Raw genomic sequence first — 21,120 nt, 5'->3', positions numbered from 1 at the left:
CTCCATCCAGGACTGTATGCAGAAGTTTTTTGCCCACCAAAAAAATGACGTGGGCTTCGCCATATTTTTGTATGCTAGCCAGGTACAGCTGGCAGCCACGGGCTGCCTCCAACCCCCAGTTGCCTATTTGTACCCGGCTGGGAACCAAAAATATAGGGAAGCCCGTTTTTTTTAATTATTTCACTTATTTCATGAAATAATTAAAAAACAAATGACGTGGGCTTCGCCCTATTTTTGTGTCCAGCCGGGTACAACTAGGCAGCTGGGGATTGGAATCCGCAGCACAGGTTAGCCCGAGGTTTGTGGGCGCCTCTGCTGCGGATTTCAGTCCGCAGCCGTCCCAGAAAATGGCGCTCTCATAGAAGCGCCATCATCTGGCGCTGTATCCAACTCTTCCAACAGCCCTGGAGCCGGGTGGCTTGTTGGGTAATCATGAGTTAATACTGGCTTTGTTTTACCAGCCAGTATTAAGCCAGAGATTCTTAATGTCAGGCACGTTTGACCCGGCCATTAAGAATCTCCAATAAAGGGTTAAAAAAAGACACCACACAGAGAAAAAATACTTTAATAGAAATAAATACACAGACACATTAGAGACTCCATCTTTATTACCCCTGTCAGCCCTCCACGATCCTGCTCTTCTGTCTTCTTTCTTTCTAGTGTAGTAGTAGTGACGATTGTAGTGAGGGGCATCACTTGGGGCTGGGGAACCTCCATCCTAACTACAATGCTCACTACAATCGGGAAGCAGCGTGCAGCCTTCACTCCGTGAGTGATCACTGCTGGCTGCTAGCGGTAACGCTGACAGACGCGTTACCATAGCAACGGTGCTCCCGGAGCCGCGGTTAGCGGTGACGTCACCGCTAACTGCGTTGCTATGGCAACGGTGATCTCCGTTAATGACCGGCTGTGTCAGCCGGTCCCTAACGGAACGGGGAGTCGACCGTGTGCTAGAGCATGTCGCCGGTACACGGCGATACACATATGTGCACCGTGTACCGGAGAGATGCACTCGCAGGTCCTACATGACGTGTCATAGTCATGTGACCAGTCTGTAGCCAATGAGATAATAGCCACGTGACTGGTCACATGGCTATTTTGACGTCACGATAGGTCCTGCTTCTCTGCTGGCAGTGCAGGTCACCGGGAGGATTCAGCGATTATCGGATGGAATAGCGGCAGGAGACAGAGTGCAGAAGGGATCGCGAGGACCGGTAAGTGTTATGGCAATGTTTATTAACTGTTTGTGTACATTTATAATGCATTTTTATGTGTTTGTGATTGCCTCCCATTATAGCCTATACGTTCGAGTTCGGTTCGTCGAACCGAACTCGAACGGGACCCCCGTTCGGCGAACCGGCCTCGAGCCGAACCGGGACCGGTTCGCTCATCTCTACTGATGAGGAGCAAACACCATTAAAATATGTTATGCATTTAGTAAATAAATGTATTTAAGCTATGCATGCATATATGTATGTATGCTATGTATGCTATGTATGTTGCTATGTAATGTAGTTTATTGGACAAAAGCAAACACTGACTTTCCTAATTTTGACTTTAGGATTGCTATTTTCAATAGGTGGCACTAGACTTATTGCCCTCTTCCTCTCTGAATAGGAAATTTGCATATTTACATTTCCAGCAGAGCATTGCATGGCCTATTAGTCTCCTTACACTAGCTTCATACTCTCCATATTCCTTTTTATTCCTTCTATCCTCTGTTAGAGATTTTCTACCCAGAAAAAAAGTTCTTCTGTCTTGCATTGATGAAGGGTAAAAAAATGAAATAATGTTTTAATGTAGGATAGTATTTTAAAAATCCATATGGTAACACTGTTTAAAACATAAAAAATAGTTGTTTACAATTAATTCTTGATTCAAGATATTAGCAAAAAATAAGTAGTCTTGATTCACAATTTTTTTTTTTTAATTGTATTTTGTACTCAATAGAAAGAAACTGGAGAGACGAGTATAAAGGTCTCAGTGGTAATTATTACATCACCGAAAGTGGAGTCTGCCCTGTGATGAAGGAATATGGTATGTTATTTGCTCTCTGATGGGTTAGAAGAAAAGGAACCTCTCCCATGAAGGTGGAGATACATAAAGCTAAGAATCTGGTTTAAATATATAAAGCCAAGAAAGTGGCATTCAAGTAGCCACAATTGGAGAGAGCTCTAGGGCTTTTGGTTCATTTGCTTCTCATCTACCCGAAGAAGGGAAAGTGGTAGAATAATGTTTTTTGTACCTGTTTAGTACAACATGTGGTGTCTTAGTACAGTGGTAAATTGCAGGGAAAGTGCAGGTTAACTCTTATTAGGACAGAGATCCCACTTTTAGCCAACATATTAAATTTAGATTAGGTTTCATTCAGGAAATTGCAAATTATCATTATTTGAGGAAGACTATGTACTTGATGCCTACCCTAAACTATATGCTACAATAGCCTATAGAGATTATGTATATGGAATAACTATAATTTCCCCATTAATGGCTGTTTTGGTTTACAAATATTATAGCAAAATTTAGTAAGCTATATTAAACAATGGTTTCATTTAGTTATGCTATTTTAAAGGAAAACATTTTAGTTGAGAAATTGTTTTTCAGTATGTTAATTACACCAGATAAATTGGATAATTGCATTTAAACTTGCCTAAGAGGTCAGTATACCGAGCAGACCAGGAGGTCATTGCATAGTTTCAATCTACCATACTAACAATGGACACCTTGTTGTAACATCATGGAGGGGCTGATGGGATAAAAAGGGAGCCCTTTCCTTCTTACAACATTCTAAGTGCCGTGATCACCATTGATTACAGCATTTAGAGGGTTAGGAATCCAATGACAGTGCTGCCACGGGCCCTGTTGTTATTGCAGGAGTTTGGCTGACAATTAACCTTAGCTGAGCTCCCGGCAGTGATCATACAGGAAATGCTCTTATGACCACATGATCCACATGATATCATTTGTCAAGCTACCACTAGGTGGTGCAGTGACTCAAGTAGGAAAATAATGCCTGAGTGTGGTTAGACAAAAGCCCACTAGATGTCCCTGACACAAGAGCAGGGATAGTTGATCAGTCAGGGTCTATGTCGGGATGTAACGTCTGTACCGAGGAGAAAACTATCCAAAGTCAAAGAACTTAGTCGAGGTTGGATACCGGAAGAGCAAGTAAGCACAGGAGAGGATGAGGAAAACACAGGACAGGACAGGTGATTGGAGGACAGGGAGGTATGGAAGAAAGGATGGGTAGGAGGGACGGATGTAAGGACGAACAAGAGGAACGTAGATCAGGACAGGCCCGGGAAACTAAGGTCAGGTCAGGTTATGGGAATGGAGGTCAGGTCAGGCAGGAGGGAAGGAAGTCAGGTCGGGCAAGGGGAACAGAGGTCAGGGAAAACCATACCAGGTAGCAGGAAAACAGTCAGAAAACCTCTCACAAGAACGAAGCACACAGCAGAGCCAGAAATATCACTGGTGGTGTCCCGAAGATAGCAGCACCAGATATGGCAGCGCTACCCCTGGAACGAGGGAAGAACAAACAGGCTCCTCCTCAGAGAGACCAAGACCCCAGAGGCAAGATACATGCACTGACTCAGGAACGACAGAGCCATGCATGAATCATGATATAATTGTTTGTTCTAGAAAGTGAACATCTTCCCAGCTATGACATACTTAGCGCTCCTGAACCAATCAAGGCACTACTAGGTACTGCATCCTGACAAAGATGCAGGGCCTACTCCCAGGGACCTGGAAGACCAGTGCGTGTACCACCAAAACACATAAAATCACCAGTTTCCCACTCCCCATTAGGGATGACTAACTAGTCCGGGACCAAATGGATGGACACCCAGAGGTGGAGCCAGTCCACTAGAAAGCAGCCCGGTGGGAGGGGACAAACACAGTCAGACAGTGGAGTCCAGTAGTGACAGGGACGGACGTGTCTACGGACGGGGTTGTGTAACAGTGACCTAGGTGGCAAGAAGAGTGGTTGCCAGGGACGGTAGAGCCAGGTACCTCTGGAACTAGATCTCCAACGGGGCACAGGGCCCTAGGTCAGGCGACAGCTTCTAGCAACCTGACAAATACCTAGACAGTGAGGGGATATTCACGGACCTCACTGACCCAAGAATTCTGGGGCATCAGCAGTAAAGATTGAGTCAGGGACCAGAACAGAACACCGACTCTACAGGGTTTGCACTGCCCGCCATACTGACGAGAGACTGCCGACAGACAGTAAGGGACCCACAAATGCTTCAGGCTACGGGGTCCCACAAACCAGTGAGAGGTGTCGGGGAAAGACACACCACACCACACTGGGACAAAAGAGACCAGGGGTCTGAACCAGCTGTCCTCAGGGCCACAGCTCAACATCACTGTGAGAAAACCAGAAATTGCACTGCATTCCCATCGTGTGGTCTCCCTTTTTTCTGCGTCAGACCCCACCATCCACTTCCTGGGGCCCGGCCCTACTAGCCGAGGGCCTACCATCCAGGCTGCCACCACCATCAGCCCCAGAGGTAAAAGACATTGCAGAGGCGGTTCCATCACCATAAACACAACCCGCAAGTGGCGTCACATTATAAACTCATCTCTCCTATACATATACCCCTTTTAACCCCTTAACGACCCATGACATACTGGGTACGTCATGGATCATGTGCCGGTAAGCCCCGCCCCCTGCCGCCGGCAGGCGGCCGCGATCTGCGCACATATCAGCTGTTATCAACAGCTGACATGTGTGCCTGCTAGCTGCGGGTGGAATTGCTTCCACCCGCGGCCATTAACCCCTTACATTTCGCAGCCAAAATCTGGCAGTGATATGTATATGGGCGCCGCCATGACAGTCACTTACCCCGCCCCCACCGGAAGTCACGTGACATGATCACGTGACTTTCGGTGGTTGCCATGGTAGCACAGGGTCATGTGATGATGCCTGTAGCTAACATGGCTCACTTCCTCTCAATGCCGGAATACAGCCGGCATTGAAAGTAAAGCAGCAAATCTGCAGTTCTCAGCTCTGTAGCTGAGATCTGCAGATAGTGCAGAGCGATCGGATTGCTGATCGCTATAGCCCCTAGGGTGACTAGTAAAATAAAAAAAAAAGTAAAAAAAAAAGTTTTAAAAAATTAAAAAAATAAAAAATACCTAAAAGTTCAAATCACCCCCCTTTTACCCCATTGAAAATTAAAGGGTTAAAAAAATACAAAATACACAAATATTTGGTATCGCCACCTTCAGAAAAGCTAGATCTATCAAAATATAAAATCAATGAATCTGATCAGTAAACGGCGAAGCGGCAAAAAAATTCCAAACGCCAAAATTACGTTTTTTGGTCGCCGCAAATTTTGCGCAAAATGCAATAACAGGCAATCAAATTGTAGCATCTGTGCAAAAATGGTACCATTAAAAACGTCAGGTCGAGATGCAAAAAATAAGCCATCACTGAGCCTCAGATCCTGAAAAATGAGAACGCTATGGGTTTTGGAAAATGGCGCAAAACGTGCGCCACATTTTTTGGACAAGCTTGTGAATTTTTTTTAACCCCTTAGATACAAGTAAACCTATACATGTTTGGTGTCTTCAAACTCGCACTGACCTGAGGCATCAAATAGATATCTCAGTTTTACCATATAGTGAACACAGTGAATAAAATATCCCAAAAACTATTGTACGATCACACTTTTTTTTGCAATTTTTCCGCACTTCGAATTTTTTTGCCGTTTTCCAGTACACTATATGGTAAAACTTATGGTTTAATTTAAAAGTACAACTCGTCCCGCAAAAAACAAGCCCTGATATGGCAAGATTGATATGGAAAAATAAAAAAATTACGCCTCTCGAAAGAAGGGGAGCAAAAAACAAAAACGCAAAAACGTAAAGTGCCCAGAAGCTGAAGTGGTTAAAAAGCGTCCCCAGGGTCATGGAACCTGGCATCGGCCATTATACAACCGTGACACAGCATCCCTGTACATATACAGCACAATACCGAGTACCCCATAGCCCTAAACGACACACATACATGTATGTCAAATGTTGGGAATGTGTAAGGCAAAGACTGGTTATAGCAAAAACTGGTTTGATTTTTCTATTGTACATTCACTATGGATTTTCTTAATCAATAAAAAAGAACATTTCTACTTTTGAAAATGTTTACTTTGCAGCAGTTTTTCCCCACATCTCCCTCAATCTTGTTTACAGTACTACATGCAGTTATGGTGTAAAGAGTATAGCAAATAAGTTTGTCATTCCTCCGCAGTAAAATATGCAAGTCAAATAACCCAGCCCTTAGAAATCACCTTTCTATACTGCATGTTGTACAAAAAAAAATAAAAAACAATGACAGATATTTTGTTATCCCCTTCAAAGCATATAATACTAGTTAGTTAATCAATATCTACCCCAAAATGAAGATAATAAAATGCACAATTAGCTCATCAAAAAACAAGCCATCGTGCATAGGAATACTACTGTTATTTTAATGGAATTCTAGTCCCAAGAAGTAAGTTCAGATGTAATAATCCAATAAATATGTTCCATACTAGCTTGTGCTGACATATCAAAAAACATACAGTACCACAACTGACAGCCAATATACAGTCTGCAATTGACATTCATTATTATACAAAGCATCCAGCATCTGTAGGAATTGTGATTCCACCGGAACATGCATTTAGATAGTTAGAAAGTAATTGCATGTCAAAGAGTGTTAAAGGCCATGGTTAGTATGGAAGGAGGTGAATAACAAGCTTTGAATGGGATAGTGGGAGCAGGAGCAAGAAAAAAAAACATAACTGTTTGTCTACAAGGTAATTCTAGCAAGTATAGTCAGGTTATATTATAAAGCGTACTTACATTGGCTATGACTATGACAAAATATCTTTTCTTTTCTTCATAATTCAACCTGCGGCGTAATACCACTGCTCCAGAGAGGGTTAGTGGGATGTCAAATGTCTGGTTGGATGCCTGGAAGATTTTAAAACATTTGTTTTATCAAGGGTTTAATTAGGGAGACACTTGACAATGCAATACAATTACTGGTCAGCTAAAGGCTCATACAGTTTCTGCCACAATAGAATCACGATTAGGAATGAGCAAACCCGAACTGTCAAGTTTATTTGTACCGGATATCTAGTGTCTGAGCATGGACCCCCAACACGGACTTCTCAGGAAAGTCCATGTTACCGTTCAAGTTTGGGCACCCGGATAATGATAAAAATTAAAGGAAAAAAGGATAAAGTAGGAAAAGAAGCAATAAAGCAGGACAGTTAAGCAGGACCTTCCTCGAGGCTGTAACACTGCTTCCGTGTCCACTCATTAGCTCTCATGCATATTCACTGCTTCACCCACCCACAGTCAGTCCCAGCGTCTGTGGTTGGTTGCAGTCAGACCGCGCCCCCACCCTTTGTGACAGCATCTATGATTGGTTGGAATCACACAGGCTGTCTGCCTCACTATAGTGGTGTAAAAATAAATAAATAAAGAAAAATGATCTAGTGTCCCCTGTCTATTGATACACAGCGTAGATAAGACAGTCGGCTACAGGTTACAGGCCTCAGCTTTGTCCGTTAATTTTGGCTGTGTATCAAAATATGAGAGACCCCATGTGGCTTGTTTAAAATTATTTAAATAAATAATTAAAAAAACAATGTGTGGTCTTCCCCAACTTTGATACCCAGTCAAGATAAAGCCGACAACCTTAGAGCTGGTATTCTCAGCCTGGAGAGGCCTAAGGTTATTTTTCCCCCCAGTCTAAAAATGGCAGCCTACAACTGCCCCAGATTTGTTGCATCCATTAAATGCGATAATGCCGCCAGATTACCTGGCTCATCCTGATTTCCCTGGTGCAGTGGCAATCGGGGTAATATAAGGGTTAATGACAGCTGTGATTTGTCAGAATTAGCTGCCACTGCATCCTTAATTAGTAATGGGGAGGGGTCTGTGACACCTCCCCATTACTAATCTTGTACATAAAAAATAAACATAAACACACAAAAATCCTATAATTAAAAAATGAAACAAAAAAATCCTGTTTCTTCAATGTTTTAACCCCCCAAACCTTCAGGTCCAACATAATCCAAACCATGACATCCCATGATGATTCCAGCTCTATAACATACTGAAGTCACAGCACTCTGGCACAATAGAAAACATAACTTCCCTACTGTGGCTTAAGTCAGACACTGACTGAGCCGCAGCTGTAAGCGGTGATGTCACTGCATGTACCTGCAGTCACAGGTGGAGGTTTTCACTGTTCCCCATCTGTGACTGAAGGTAAATTCATCTCAGGTGAACTCATTGTACTCAGTGACCTTTACTCAGGTGAACTCACTGAGTACAATGAGACCTGCATCTCCTGGCAGAAAACCATGTTTTTTTTGGCCAAGAGCTGCAGATTTGGTGCTGAAATTTATACACCAAACTCCTGCAACAATTTTACATTTCCTTTCAGAAAAATGCCTCAAAATCCGCTGCGGTTTTGTTGTTTTTTTCCCAGGAGATGGAGATCTGGTGCAAAAATTTAGTGTATAAATTCCAGCACCAAATTTGCATCTCTTGGCAGAAAACTGCAGAAAAAACTGCAGTTCTGACACAGTTTTGGAGCGGTTATCTGTCAGGAGATGCTAGTTTGGTGTAGAAATCTGGTGCAGACATTTTAGCTCCAAACTTGCATTGCCTGGAAGAAACCCACAGGGGATGGGGGGTGTTTACCAGCAGATGTAGATTTGGTGCTGTAATTTATACACCAAATACCGTCACCAAATCTGCATCTCCAGGCAAAAAATACATGAAAGCCGCTTTGCGTTTTCATGTGTTTCTTGCCAGAAGATGCATTATTTGTAAAGGAATTTGGTGTATAAATTCCAGCACCAATACTACATCTCTTGGCAAAAAAACTTTGTTTTCTGCAAGAAGATGCAGGTCTTATTGAACTCAATGAGTTCACCTGAGGTGAGGTCACTGAGTTCAATGAGTTCACCTGAGGTGAGTTTGCGGTCACAGGTAAGGTACATAGTAACCTCCAGCTGTGATTACAGGTATACTCAGTGACATCACTGCCCACAACTGCGGCTCAGTCAGTGTCTGCCTTTAGCTTCAGCAGGTGGTCATATTCTCTAATGTGCCCACACACTGCGACTTCAGTATGTAGCAGAGACGGGTTCATCGTGGGATGTTGTATGGATTTCGTTGAACTTGGGTGTTTTGGGGTAAATAAATTGGAGAAACAGGGGGGGGGGTTATTGCTTTTTTTAAATAAGGGATTTTTCTCTGTGTTTTGTGTTTATTTCTTTTAACTTACAAGGTTAGTAAGGGTGGTTTCATAGACCTCTCCCCATTACTAATCCAGAGTTCAGTGGAAGCTGTGATTTTTATATTACCTGTCTGCCACAAGATCAGGGCAGTCGGGATGAGCCAGTTAAAGTGCTGGAATTGTTTCATCTAATATTTGCAACAATTCTGGCATGGCTGTGGGCTGCTATTGTTAGGCTAGGGGGCCAAACAACAATGGGCTTACCCAGGCTGAGAATACCAGCCGTCAGCTGTCAGATTTATCTCGGGTGGGTATCAAAATTACAAGAGAACGCACATCGTTTTTTACAATGATTTATTTAAATCATTTTAAAAAATCTGCATTGGGTCTCTCGTATTTTGATGCAAAGCTAAAATAATGTACACTGGGTAATGTATTCACTGGGTATCAATACATGGTGCACCCTACATCATTTTTTAAATTTATGTATTTATTTATTTTTACACCACTATAGGGATGCAGACAGCATGTGTGATTCCAACCAACCACAGGCGCTGTCACAGAGGCTAGGGGCATGGTCTGATTTCAACCAATCACAAATGCCAACACTGATGGTGGGCGAGGTAAGCAGTGAATATGCATAAGAGCTAATGATGGGACCCAGAATCAGTGTTACAGCCACAGGGAAGGTTGGTAAGTATAACTGTCCTGCTTTATTCCTTATTTCTTTTCCACACAAGTTTGGGTCCATTAGACTTATATGGGGTTTGGCGTCTGGGGTCAAGTTCGGCTGCTGAACCCAATTTCTTTTTTAGTCTGTGCTGGTTCGGCAAACCAGAATATCCATAGGTTTGGTCATAACTAATCATGATCTCTCTGAAAAAACTAAATACTAGATCCACCGAATGTGTATCCTAGCAGAGGTATCACCTGTACAAGTATCAGTTAAGAAACAACAAAAACATTTCCAGATATTTAGAATGTTTTATAAACAGCTTAAAACATTTAGAAGCAAAAAATGAAACTATAGTTTCATAACTTTCTGTGATACAAAAGGATCTTTCAGGATTTTAGTTTCATAGCAAAATTTACATTGAGGAGTTTAAAGGGAACCTGTTATGTAAAAGAAAAATGCTTTTAACCTGCAGATATGGGGTAAAGCTACAGGATAATAGCGTTCTGATGTTGTGTGGCCATTACACTGGGAGCCGCACTGCCAGGAGGAAATTAACTTTATACCTCCTGGCAACCTTGGGCTATCAGTCATAGGGGCGCAATCGACATGGTTTCAGTAACCTCTCTGTATACGGAATGAGAATGCTATCAATCTACAGAATTCCCTAAAATATGCAAGTAAATAGAATATTTTTTTACTTGACAGGTTCCTATTAATATTGCCTACCTTGTTAGCAATATTGCTTCCTTATTTGTGTGAGGAATAGAAAAAAAAGCTCTTATTAAGGTGCTTTTACTGTAGTATATTAAAGATCAACCAATTCACAGTCACAATGAGTGACTACATAGATACAGCATCTCAGTATGTAACTTAAGTTTTTGGATTAGTGTTCATTGACAGTAACTTTCACTCCCATTTTCAATTTGGTACATCAGAAGTAGTACACCAGTATCAGATTAGACATTTTTCTATCCCTAAGTGGAATGAAGTTTGTACTCTGACCTCCTGTCACTGATTTGGAAAAGTGGAAAAGCCTACCAAGGTACTGCTTGGCCATGTTACAATTTTTTGTACTGCCTATAGGTTCCTGATTGGTTGAGCTAGAATTTGTCATGTAAAAGTTGCAAAAAATCATGAGGAACTCTGCATGGCTGCACCTGATGCCCATTCTCTGAGTCTTCAACAGTGTAAGAAAGGCCGCTGAGCTTTTATTTATTGGCAACCATCATAAATTGAGTTAATGAGTAGTGAATTTTGTGGGGACCTGCAATATTCAGTAAATTCAATAATATATCTATGTATATACTTACAAGCAAAACGGTAATAATGTTTTGAACTTTAATGATCAGCCTTATCTCATCATCCACTACAGCTTTGAACATCAAACTACCATCATTTTATTGACAATCATATTGGCTCATACATAAATTTGGCTTTCAACTATTTAGTATATGATTTATTGAACAGATTTTTGCCATGTCATTGCATTGTTACTATTTTGCTTCAGGTGTATAAAATATATATTTTTTTCAGTATACTACAAATTACAGCTTGTTCTCTCAATTCCTAATAGCTCAGTTTGTTACTTGGCTGATTCCCAAGTGAAACATCACTGGTTCGAATTGAGGAGCAGCCATGAAGAAGATTTCTCAAGAAAAGAGAAAAAGGATCATTCAGCTCATCAATAAGGGTCTCTCGACCAATAAAATTGCTAAACTATATTAGGTGAATGCCACGACAGTTGGAAGAATAAGATATTATTCGGTGTGGTTTTCTGCCAGGAGGTACAAATTTGGTCCTTAAACCTGGTGCAGACATTTCAGCACCAAATTTCCACCACCTGGAAGAAAAGTGCACCAAAATGGCGTCAAAACCGTTTTTGTGCCTTTTTTTGCCAAGAGATGCAGATTTGGTACTGAAATATTTACACCATACTCCTGCACCCAATATACACCTCCTGGTAAAAAAACACATCACTACCGCATCGTACCGCATATGGTAGTGATGCATATTTTTGCTAGGAGGTGTAGATTGGGTTAGGGAATATGCTTTAGAAATTTCAGCACCAAATCTGCATCTCTTGGCAAAAAAGGCACAAAAACTGTTATCATGCTGTTTCAGTGTAGTTTTTTGCCAGGAGGTGAAAATTTTGTGCTGAAATGATTGCACCAGATTTCAGCACCACATTTATACCTCCTGGCAGAAAACCACACCAAAACTGTGTCAAAAACAGGTTGTTTTTGTCCATTTTTGGGCAAGAGATGCAAATTTGGTGATTACATTTTTACACCATATTCCTGCACCCAATCTACATATCCTGGCATAAAAATGCATTACTACCACATCACACCGAATGCGGTAGTGATGCTTTTTCACGAGGAGATGTAGATTGGGTGCAGGAATATGATGTAGAAATTTCAGCACCAAATCTGCATCTCTTGGCAAAAAACCCCACAGTTTTCTGCCAGGAGATGCAGGCCTGTGAACTCAGTGAATGTCCATTGAGGTCCCCTGAGGTCAGGTCACCTGCAGTCACAGGTGAAAGACCATGGGAACATCCAGCTGTGGACACAACTAACCTTAGTGATGTCACCGCTAATCGATGCGGCTCAGTCTCTGCCTGAAGTTACAGCAAGCAGTCATGTTCTATGGCCGCTCACTGTCAGTTCAGATGAAGCAGAGCTGGAATTGTTGTGGGACCTCATGTGCATTACATCAGGCTTGAGTCTTTTGGGGATTAATAAAATGGTGAAAGAGGGTGTTTTTTTTATTTCAAACTAGCTGTAGTACCCGGGCGTTGCCCAGGATAGTAACTGTCTCTTTGTCTCTCTCCCAGTCTCTGTCTTTCTCCCTCTCCGTATGTCTGTGTATGTCTGTCTGTCTCTGTCTGTCTCTGTCTGTCTCTGTCTGTCTCTGTCTGTGTGCTGTCTCTGTCTGTGTCTGTTTGTCTCTTTCTGTCTCTGTGTTTGTCTCTCTCTGTCTCTGTGCGTCTGTCTCTCTGTCTGTCTCTTTTCCTCTCTGTCTCTTTCCCTGTCTGTCTATCCATATGTGTCTCTGTCTCTATCCATGTCTGTCTGTATGTCTGTGTCTATCTGTGTCTATCTCTGTCTGTGTATTGGTCTTTCTGTCTGTCTCTCTCTCTGTGTTTGTCTGTCTCTATCTATCTCTGTGTCTGTCTAGCTCTCTCTCTGTGTCTGTCTCTATCTCTGTCTGTCTGTCTCTCTGTATCTGTGTCTGTCTGTCTGTTCATCTCTTTCCCTATCTGTCTCATTCCAGGTCTGTCTTGCTCCAGGTCTGTCTCTTTCACCGTCTGTTTCTTTTCCCGTCTGTCTCTTTCCCCATCTGTCTCTTTCCATGTCTGTCTCTTTCATCATCTGTCTCTTTCCTCGTTTGTCTCTTTCCCCGTCTGTATCTCTTTCCGTCTGTCTCTTTCCCCGTCTGTCTCTGTTTCTTTCCCCATCTCTTTCCTTGTCTCTGTCTCTTTCATTGTCTCTGTCTCTTTCCCTGTCCTTTTTTTGTCTCTGTCTCTTTCCCTGTTTTTGTCTCTTTCGCTGGTTTTGTCTATTTTCCTGTCTCTTTCCCTGTGGCTGCCTTCCCTGTCTTTGTCTCTTTCTCTGTCTGCCTGTCTCTTTCCCTGTCTGTCTGTGTCTGTCTGCTTCTGTCTCTTTGACTGTCTGTCTCTCTCTTTCTCTCTCTCTTTTCCTGTCTGTCTGTCTGTCTCTGTTGTCTGTCTGTCTCTGTCTATCTCCCTCTGGCTCTGTGACTGTCTGTCTGTCTGTCTGTCTCTTTCCTTGTCTGTCTCTATCTGTCTCCCCACCGACATCATATTACCTCACACATACATTTTCCTGTCAAACCATAGTCTATGACCTTCCCTGAGTCACATGGGGTGTCTGTTCAAAATTTCATGATTGTAAATGCGACGGTGCGGATTACTTTAGCGGACATACACACATACGTACATACACTCAGCTTTATATATTAGATAAAGGATTTTTTTGGTATTTGTGTTTATTTCTTTTCACTTACAAATTAGTAATGGGGGTTCTCATAGACACCTCACATTACTAATTTAGGGCTTAGTTGCAGATGAACTGCGATTAATCCTTTATTGGCCTGATTGCCACCACACCAGGACAATCAGAAAGAGCCGGGAAAAGTGCTGGGACTGGCACAACTAATAGATTCAGCCATCCTGGGTGGCTGCAGGCTTCTATTTTTAGTCTGGGGGGGTGCCCAATAACCCTGGGTCTCCTAAGCCTGAAAATACCATCTGTGGATGAGGTTTGACTGCAGTGTTCAAAGATGCTGTTGGGTGAGGAAAGCAGTGAATATGGATGAGTGATAAATAGCGGTAGGCAGTTACAGCCGCGGGAGCAGTTACAGCCATGCAGGAGACTAATTAAGTATGTCCTGCTTTATGTTCTTCTTTTTACAGCCCCTTACACCATTTTATAACACATACGTTTGGCCTCCCATTGAATTTAATTGGCTCGATATGTTCTCCAAACTGTTCACCAAACTTCGGCAAACATTGAGAAGCTCGGTAAAGATCGGAGAACCGAACTTTGAACGGTTCTCGCATCTCTAATCCTAATTGACCCAAAATGAGAAAGGTTCATTTTGATTTCATGTCAGATAGTGAATAAAACATGCATATATATATCCGGTAAACGGGTTATTAGACTATCCTCTCGGTTTTCAATTTTATGGTATGAAGAATACAAATTTTGAATGTGTAGCAGCACTAGTGCTTCAGTACAATAAATTATAATTTTGGCCTTTTCCTATCCCTATATGGAATGAAAGATGCCTTCTATCTTCCTACCCTGTAATCCTATCGTATGCTGTAAAATAATAAATTGTTGATGCCATTCCTCCCTTTTATACTAGTGGTGATAGGCACCCTGATTTGCTGAGCTAGATTTTGTGATATGAAAGCTGAACAGTATTAAAGATAAATCAGCGTGGCCATGCCTGAAATCTTTAATCTGTTCTGTGACTCTCCAACATTGTGTGAAATGGAGAAGGGCATTTTTCTTCTTTGGAGGGTAATCAGTGTGAATCAAATTTCAAATTTCAGGAAATTCACTTCAAAGTTGGTTTTATCACTGATTACTTTTATCAACACTTGTGATGAGTGAGCAAAAAAGTGCTCTGGTGCTCAGTACTAGAGTTGAGCGCGGTTCGCGGTTCTCCAGTTTGCGGTTCGAGTGATTTTGGGGGGTGTTCTAGATCGAACTAGAACTCGAGCTTTTTGATAAAGTTCGATAGTTCTAGATACGTTCGAGAACGGTTCTAGCAGCAAAAGCAGGGCTTTTTACAGCTACAGTGTGCAGGGAGCCATCGCTGGCAGCCTGCGGTAAGCTGGTAACCAAGATAAACATCGGGTATCCAAGCAAAGCGCTTTGGTTAGTAACCCGATATTTATCCTAGTTACGTGTGCAGGAAGCCGACACTTCCCCGCTCAGCTCGCTCCGCCCCCCTCCTGCACGCGGCACACTCACACACTCACCTGTCCCGAGAAATGCAGTCCACGACACTGACATCCTCGGCGCCACATGGCCCCGCTAGGCTCCACCCACTTCACACTCCGCCGCCCGCACACATGGCCCCGCTAGGCTCCGCCCACCTGGCACTCTGCACACATGGCCTCGCTAGGATCCGCCCACCTGGTACTCTGCACACATTACCCCACTAGGCTCCGCCCACCTCACACTCGGCACACATGGCCCCGCTAGGCTCCGCCCACCTGGCACTCTGCACACATGGCCCTGCTAGGCTCCGCCCACCTGGAAATCTGCAAACATTACCCCGCTAGCCTACGCCCACCTGGCACTCTGCACACATGGTCCCGCTAGGTTCCGCCCACCTGGAAATCTGCAAACAATACCCCGCTAGGCTCCGCCCACCTGACACTCTGCACACTAGGCTCCGCCCACTTGGCACTCTGCACACATTACCCCGCTAGGCTCCGCCCACCTGGAACTCTGTACACATGGCCCCGCTAGACTCCGCCCACCTGGAACTCTGTACACATGGCCCCGCTAGACTCCGCCAACCTAGCACTCTGCACACATTACCCCGCTATGCTCCGCCCACCTGCACTCTGCACACATGGCCCCGCTAGACTCCACCCACCTAGCACTCTGCACACATTACCCCGCTAGGCTCCGCCCACCTGGCACACTGCACACTAGGCTCCGCCCACCTGGCACTCTGCACACATGATCCCGCTAGGCTCCGCCCACCTGGCACTCTGCACACATTACCCCGCTAGGCTCCGCCCACCTGCACTCTGCACACATGGTTCCGCTAGGCTCCGCCCACCTCACACTCTGCACACATGGGCACGCTAGGCTCCGCCCACCTGGCACTCTGCACACATTACCCCACTAGGCTCCGCCCACCTGTTACTCTGCACACATTAACCCGCTAGGCTCCGCCCACCTGGCACTCTGCACACATGGTCCCGCTAGGCTCCACCCACCTGTTACTCTGCTTACATTACTCCGCTAGGCTCTGCCCACCTGGCACTCTGCACACATTACCCGCTATGCTCCACTCACCTGGCACTCTGCACACATGGTCCCGCTAGGCTCCGCCCACCTGGCACTCTGCACACATGGTCCCGCTAGGCTCCACCCACCTGGCACTCTGCACACATTACTCCGCTAGGCTCTGCCCACCTGGCACTCTGCACACATTACCCCGCTAGGCTCCGCCCACCTGGCACTCTTCACACATTACCCCGCTAGGCTCAGCCCACCTGGCCCTCTGCACACATGGTCCCGCTAGGCTCCTCCCACCTGGAACTCTGTACACATAGCCCCGCTTGGCTTACCTGCGGTGATGAAGTTTCACCCTCCCGACCTCAGCGCTGTCACTGTCCTCCATGGCCGCCGGTTGTCACATCACCTTCTCTCGCTTCCGACACGAGACTGAGACTAGCGGTGACGTCACGGGCGGCTTGCGATACTTGGCTGTGAAGGTCATTGAAGTCAGTGACAGGTGCTGTCAGCAGTGCAGGAGATCAGCGCAGGTAATGTACCTCGCTGACAGCAGCACTTGTCATGCCCTGCAGTGACCTGGGCTGACCTCATGATGTTCGCTCAGGTCACTGCATTGCTCTCCCAGCCAATGGGGAACATCCTGCTTTTCCTTGACTGGGACAGTGTGGATCGTCATGGGAACCGCTTGGATTGCAGCAGACCTGGATTTGCTTTTCTTTCTAAGAAATTGATGAAAGAGGGAATGTGTTGGGCAGTGTTTTTTCAAATAAAAATGTGTTTGTCGTCTATTTTTTCTTTATTACTGACTGGGTTGGGGATGTCAAGTATCTGATAGACGCGTGACATCACTAACCCCAGGGCTTGATGCCAGGTGACATTACACATCTGGTATTAACCCCATATATTACCCCGTTTGCCACCGCACCAGGGCACGGGATGAGCTGGGGCGAAGCACCAAGATTGGCGCATCTAATGGATGCACCACTTCTGGGGAGGCTGCGGCCTGCTATTTTTAGGCTGGAGAGAGTCCAATAACCATGGACCTCCCTAGTCTGAGAATATCAGACCCCAGCTGTCTGCTTTACCTTGGCTGGTGATCCAATTTTTGGGGGACCCCTACGTGTTTTTTTTAATTATTTATTTATTTTAAAATAACAGCGTTGGGCGCCCTCAGTTTTGGATTACTAGCCAAAGTGAAGCTGCCAGCTGTGGTCTGCAGGCTGCAGCCATCTGCTTTACCCTAGCTGGCTACAAAAATAGGTGGTACTGTTGTGAATGTTAGTTATGTTTTGGCTGCTGGGAGGCTCCCTCTGGTGGCCAGGAATGATTTGGACTTGGACCAGGTATGTTGTGCAATGGGTGTTTCCTGTGCTAACTCTCTGGTTATTTAAATCCTGGTCTGATTGCAGGCTGTTGCCGGATGTCAGTTGTTCTTTGTATCTCCAGCCTGCTTCATCCTGCTCTACACCACATCTATCCCAGATAAGTGCTTGCTCTTTATTTATTGTCTGGTTCTTTTGCTTATCTGGGTTTGTCATTTGCTGTGGTTATTGTCAGTTTATTTGCATGCAGGGATTTTCCCCCTCAGTGGTTTGTTGGGGAACTCCCTGCAGTTCTGTGTGGAGTATAGCTCCTTTGAGTCCATGTGTTTGTGGCTTGTTGAATTTGTTATACTTCTTCTTTTCTGTTCATTGGTATGACAAGGGCACCTGGTATAGGACGGAGTTCAGATCGTGCGATCTGAGGGCCTTTTTGTACTATCAGGAAGTTGGTATTTTGCAGGGTTTTTCTCTGGCCACCATAAGTCCCTTTCCTGTCCTTTCCTATTTTAGTCAGCGGGGGCCTCACCTTTTGCTAATCCTGTCATCTATCTGTGTAGTGTGTTTTTCCTATATCACCGCAGTCTTTTAATGTGGGGGGCTTGCTATTCTTGTCTATTTTCTGAGGCAGAGAGTTATTCATCTTTCCTACCTTTAGGATAGTTAGTTCTCCGGCTGGGTTCGCGGTGCACATGATGTTAGTTCACCCCTCGGCTACTTCTAGTTGTGATGGTTAGTAAGGGGATGGCGGCCAGATTAGTTGCCAATGCTCTTGTCACCTTTTGCCAATGATTTGTGGTGGTCTTCCATGGTTCCGGATCATAACAGGGAACCCCACGTCATTTTTTTTTCATTTTTTTGGCTAAATACAAGGCTAAGCACCCCTTAGTGCCACATGAAAGGCACCAAAGGGTGCAAAATTACAAAATGCAGGAGAATGGGACATTATGTGTCTTTCTGACATTATAATGACAGAAAAGACTGATATGATGTGTACAAGCAAGATAAAATCACCAGAGCACTCTACGCTGTGAAAAGCAGTAGAAAATGGCACTGGAGTGAACATGTGACCGCCTCATGTAGGTTGAAGCTATGGATCTGTACCGCCCTGGGGACTCAGCTGCTCTCCGCCGAGCCGCTCGGATCCGGGCTCAGGTTGTCGGTGGCTGGAGTGCCTCCGGACCGGGGGCCACGTCGCTCTGGAAAAGGGGGGGTTTGGTTGTTTGGTTTGGGGTAAACCGGTTTCACAGCCGGAGCCGCGGTGACCGGTAACAGTTCATGACGCCACCCACGGGTCGTGGTGAGGTGATGGGCACCACCGCTGCGGTGAGGCTGCGGGGGCTCGTCCGGGATCGGTGGTGGGTCACAGCTAGGTGTTGACCACTCCGTGGGTAGGGGGTTTGTTGGTCCCGGGGCCAGGTGGTAGGAGCGGGGGGTTGCAGGACGCAGGGGCTCGCTTGCAGCGCGGTGCCTGATGGCACTGGTATACTCATGATTAAACCACACAGAGTCAATGGTAAACCAAGTTCAGTGTAGATCGGTGCCTGCAGCCGGCTGCGTGTGTCCCCAGTGAGGTTGGTGATGTCACCTTTCTCCTGCACCTTTAAATTTGCTACAGTAACTCCTGTGCTTCAGCAACAGTAGTCCGCTCCCCGGCTTTTGTGTACCGGAGGAGCCATTTTTCCTGCAGGTGCTGGCCCTTTGGATCTCTGGCCCTTGGCAGTGATTCTTATCAGGAATCGGTGGGCTGCTGCCGTCTATCGGCACTTTGGGTGGGAATGAACCCCTGAGGTCCAGACCGCAATCAGTAGATTTGACTGAGCCCGGTTGCTCAGGTCACCCCCTATAACACCACCGGTGTTCCCCGGTGTCCCCCGGTACCTGTGCAGCGTTGATCCCCTGCAGCCCTCTCCTTCACAATAGACGCTGCCGTATGCACAGAGCAGCTGTCAGCTCAGCTTCCTGTGTTCAGACACAGTGAGTGGTGATTATGCATCTGAAAGCTAAATGGGCGGCACGGTGGTTCAGTGGTTAGCACTGCAGTCTTGCAGCGCTGAGGTCCTGGGTTCAATTCCCACCCAAGAAACCATCTGCAAGGAGTTTGTATGTTCTCCCCGTGTTTGCGTGGGTTTCCTCCCACACTTCAAAGACATACGGATAGGGAATTTAGATTGTGAGCCCCAATGGGGACAGTGTTCCCAATGTATGCAAAGCGCTATGGAATTAATAGCGCTATATAAATGAATAAATTATTATTATTACTGCAATGCCCTGCTCATGAGGCAAGGAACATAGTTGATCAGGAGAGCTATATACTACATTTCCAAATGGAGGTATTTGATTTTATAGTTGCCCTGATGAACAACTACCAAACATTAGAGTCCGTTATACGCCACAAGAAAACACATCTAAATAGCGAGCTCTGTTGTTTAGTATTCATTCAGCTGGATAACTGGACTTAAAGGGGTATTCCATCTCCAAGATCCTATTCCCAATATATAGTAGGTGGAATAGCAATAATAACAGCATATACCAATATTTGGAAATGTGGAATAGTTCTCCTCATTAGGCATGCCCTTACCTCATGAGCAGGGCATTGCAGCTTTGGTAGCAACCGTTACGACATGGACTCTGCTGCTGTGGACCCGGGGAGAGTGAGTGCAGATTCATTGCACCCACACTCCTCACATGGAGGGTCTGCACTCCTAGAAAATGGGGGATACGTTCCCTGAGTGTCTCCCCCCATATTCTAGACAGTCCAGAGTCGTCTTGGGACCCCATTATTTTTTTTCTTACAATAAATTGGTGAAAGAGGGAATGTTTTGGGGAGTGTTTGTTCAAATAAATTTTTTTTGTCAATTTTTTTGTTAGTACTGACAGTTTGTGATGTTTGGTATCTGATAGACGCCATGACATCTCAAACTCCTGGGCTTGATGTCAGGTGACTTTACAGCTAGTATCAACCCCAGTTATTACCCGTTTGCCACTGCACCAGGGCATGGGATGAGCTGGGGTGAAGCGCCAGGATTGGCGCATCTAGTGGATGCGCCACATCTGGGGTGCCTGCGTCCTGCTAATTTTAGGCTGTGAAGGCCCAATAACTATGGACCTTCCCACCCTGAGAATACCAGACCACAGCTGTCCACTTTACCTTGGCTGGTGATCCAATTTGGGGGGGACCCTACTTTTTTTTTTGTAATTATTAATATTTATAAAATAATTATAAAAAAAGAGCCTGGGGTGACCTCCACATTGGATCCCCAACCACGGTAAAGCTGCCAGCTGTGGTTTTCAGGCTACAGCCGTCTGCTTTACCCTAGCTGGCTATCAAAAATGGGGGGACCCAACGTCATTTTTTTTAAC

General features: G+C 45.0%; 1 protein-coding gene across 1 annotated transcript in view; it reads right to left on the bottom strand.

Annotated features, from left to right (window-relative positions):
- PCDH15 (protocadherin related 15) overlaps positions 1–21,120 on the bottom strand; it is a 2,365,808-nt gene that overhangs the window by 1,598,620 nt on the left and 746,068 nt on the right. The window contains exon 8 of the mRNA XM_075348720.1: positions 6,853–6,963. Coding sequence (XP_075204835.1) covers positions 6,853–6,963 — 111 coding nt within the window. The remainder of the gene's footprint in view (positions 1–6,852; positions 6,964–21,120) is intronic.

This window comes from Anomaloglossus baeobatrachus, chromosome 5, assembly GCF_048569485.1.
Source record: "Anomaloglossus baeobatrachus isolate aAnoBae1 chromosome 5, aAnoBae1.hap1, whole genome shotgun sequence".
In the NCBI taxonomy this organism is placed as follows: Eukaryota; Metazoa; Chordata; class Amphibia; order Anura; family Aromobatidae; genus Anomaloglossus; species Anomaloglossus baeobatrachus.
Note: the sequence above shows the minus strand (reverse complement) of the source record. Positions and strands in the feature narration are given on the sequence as shown.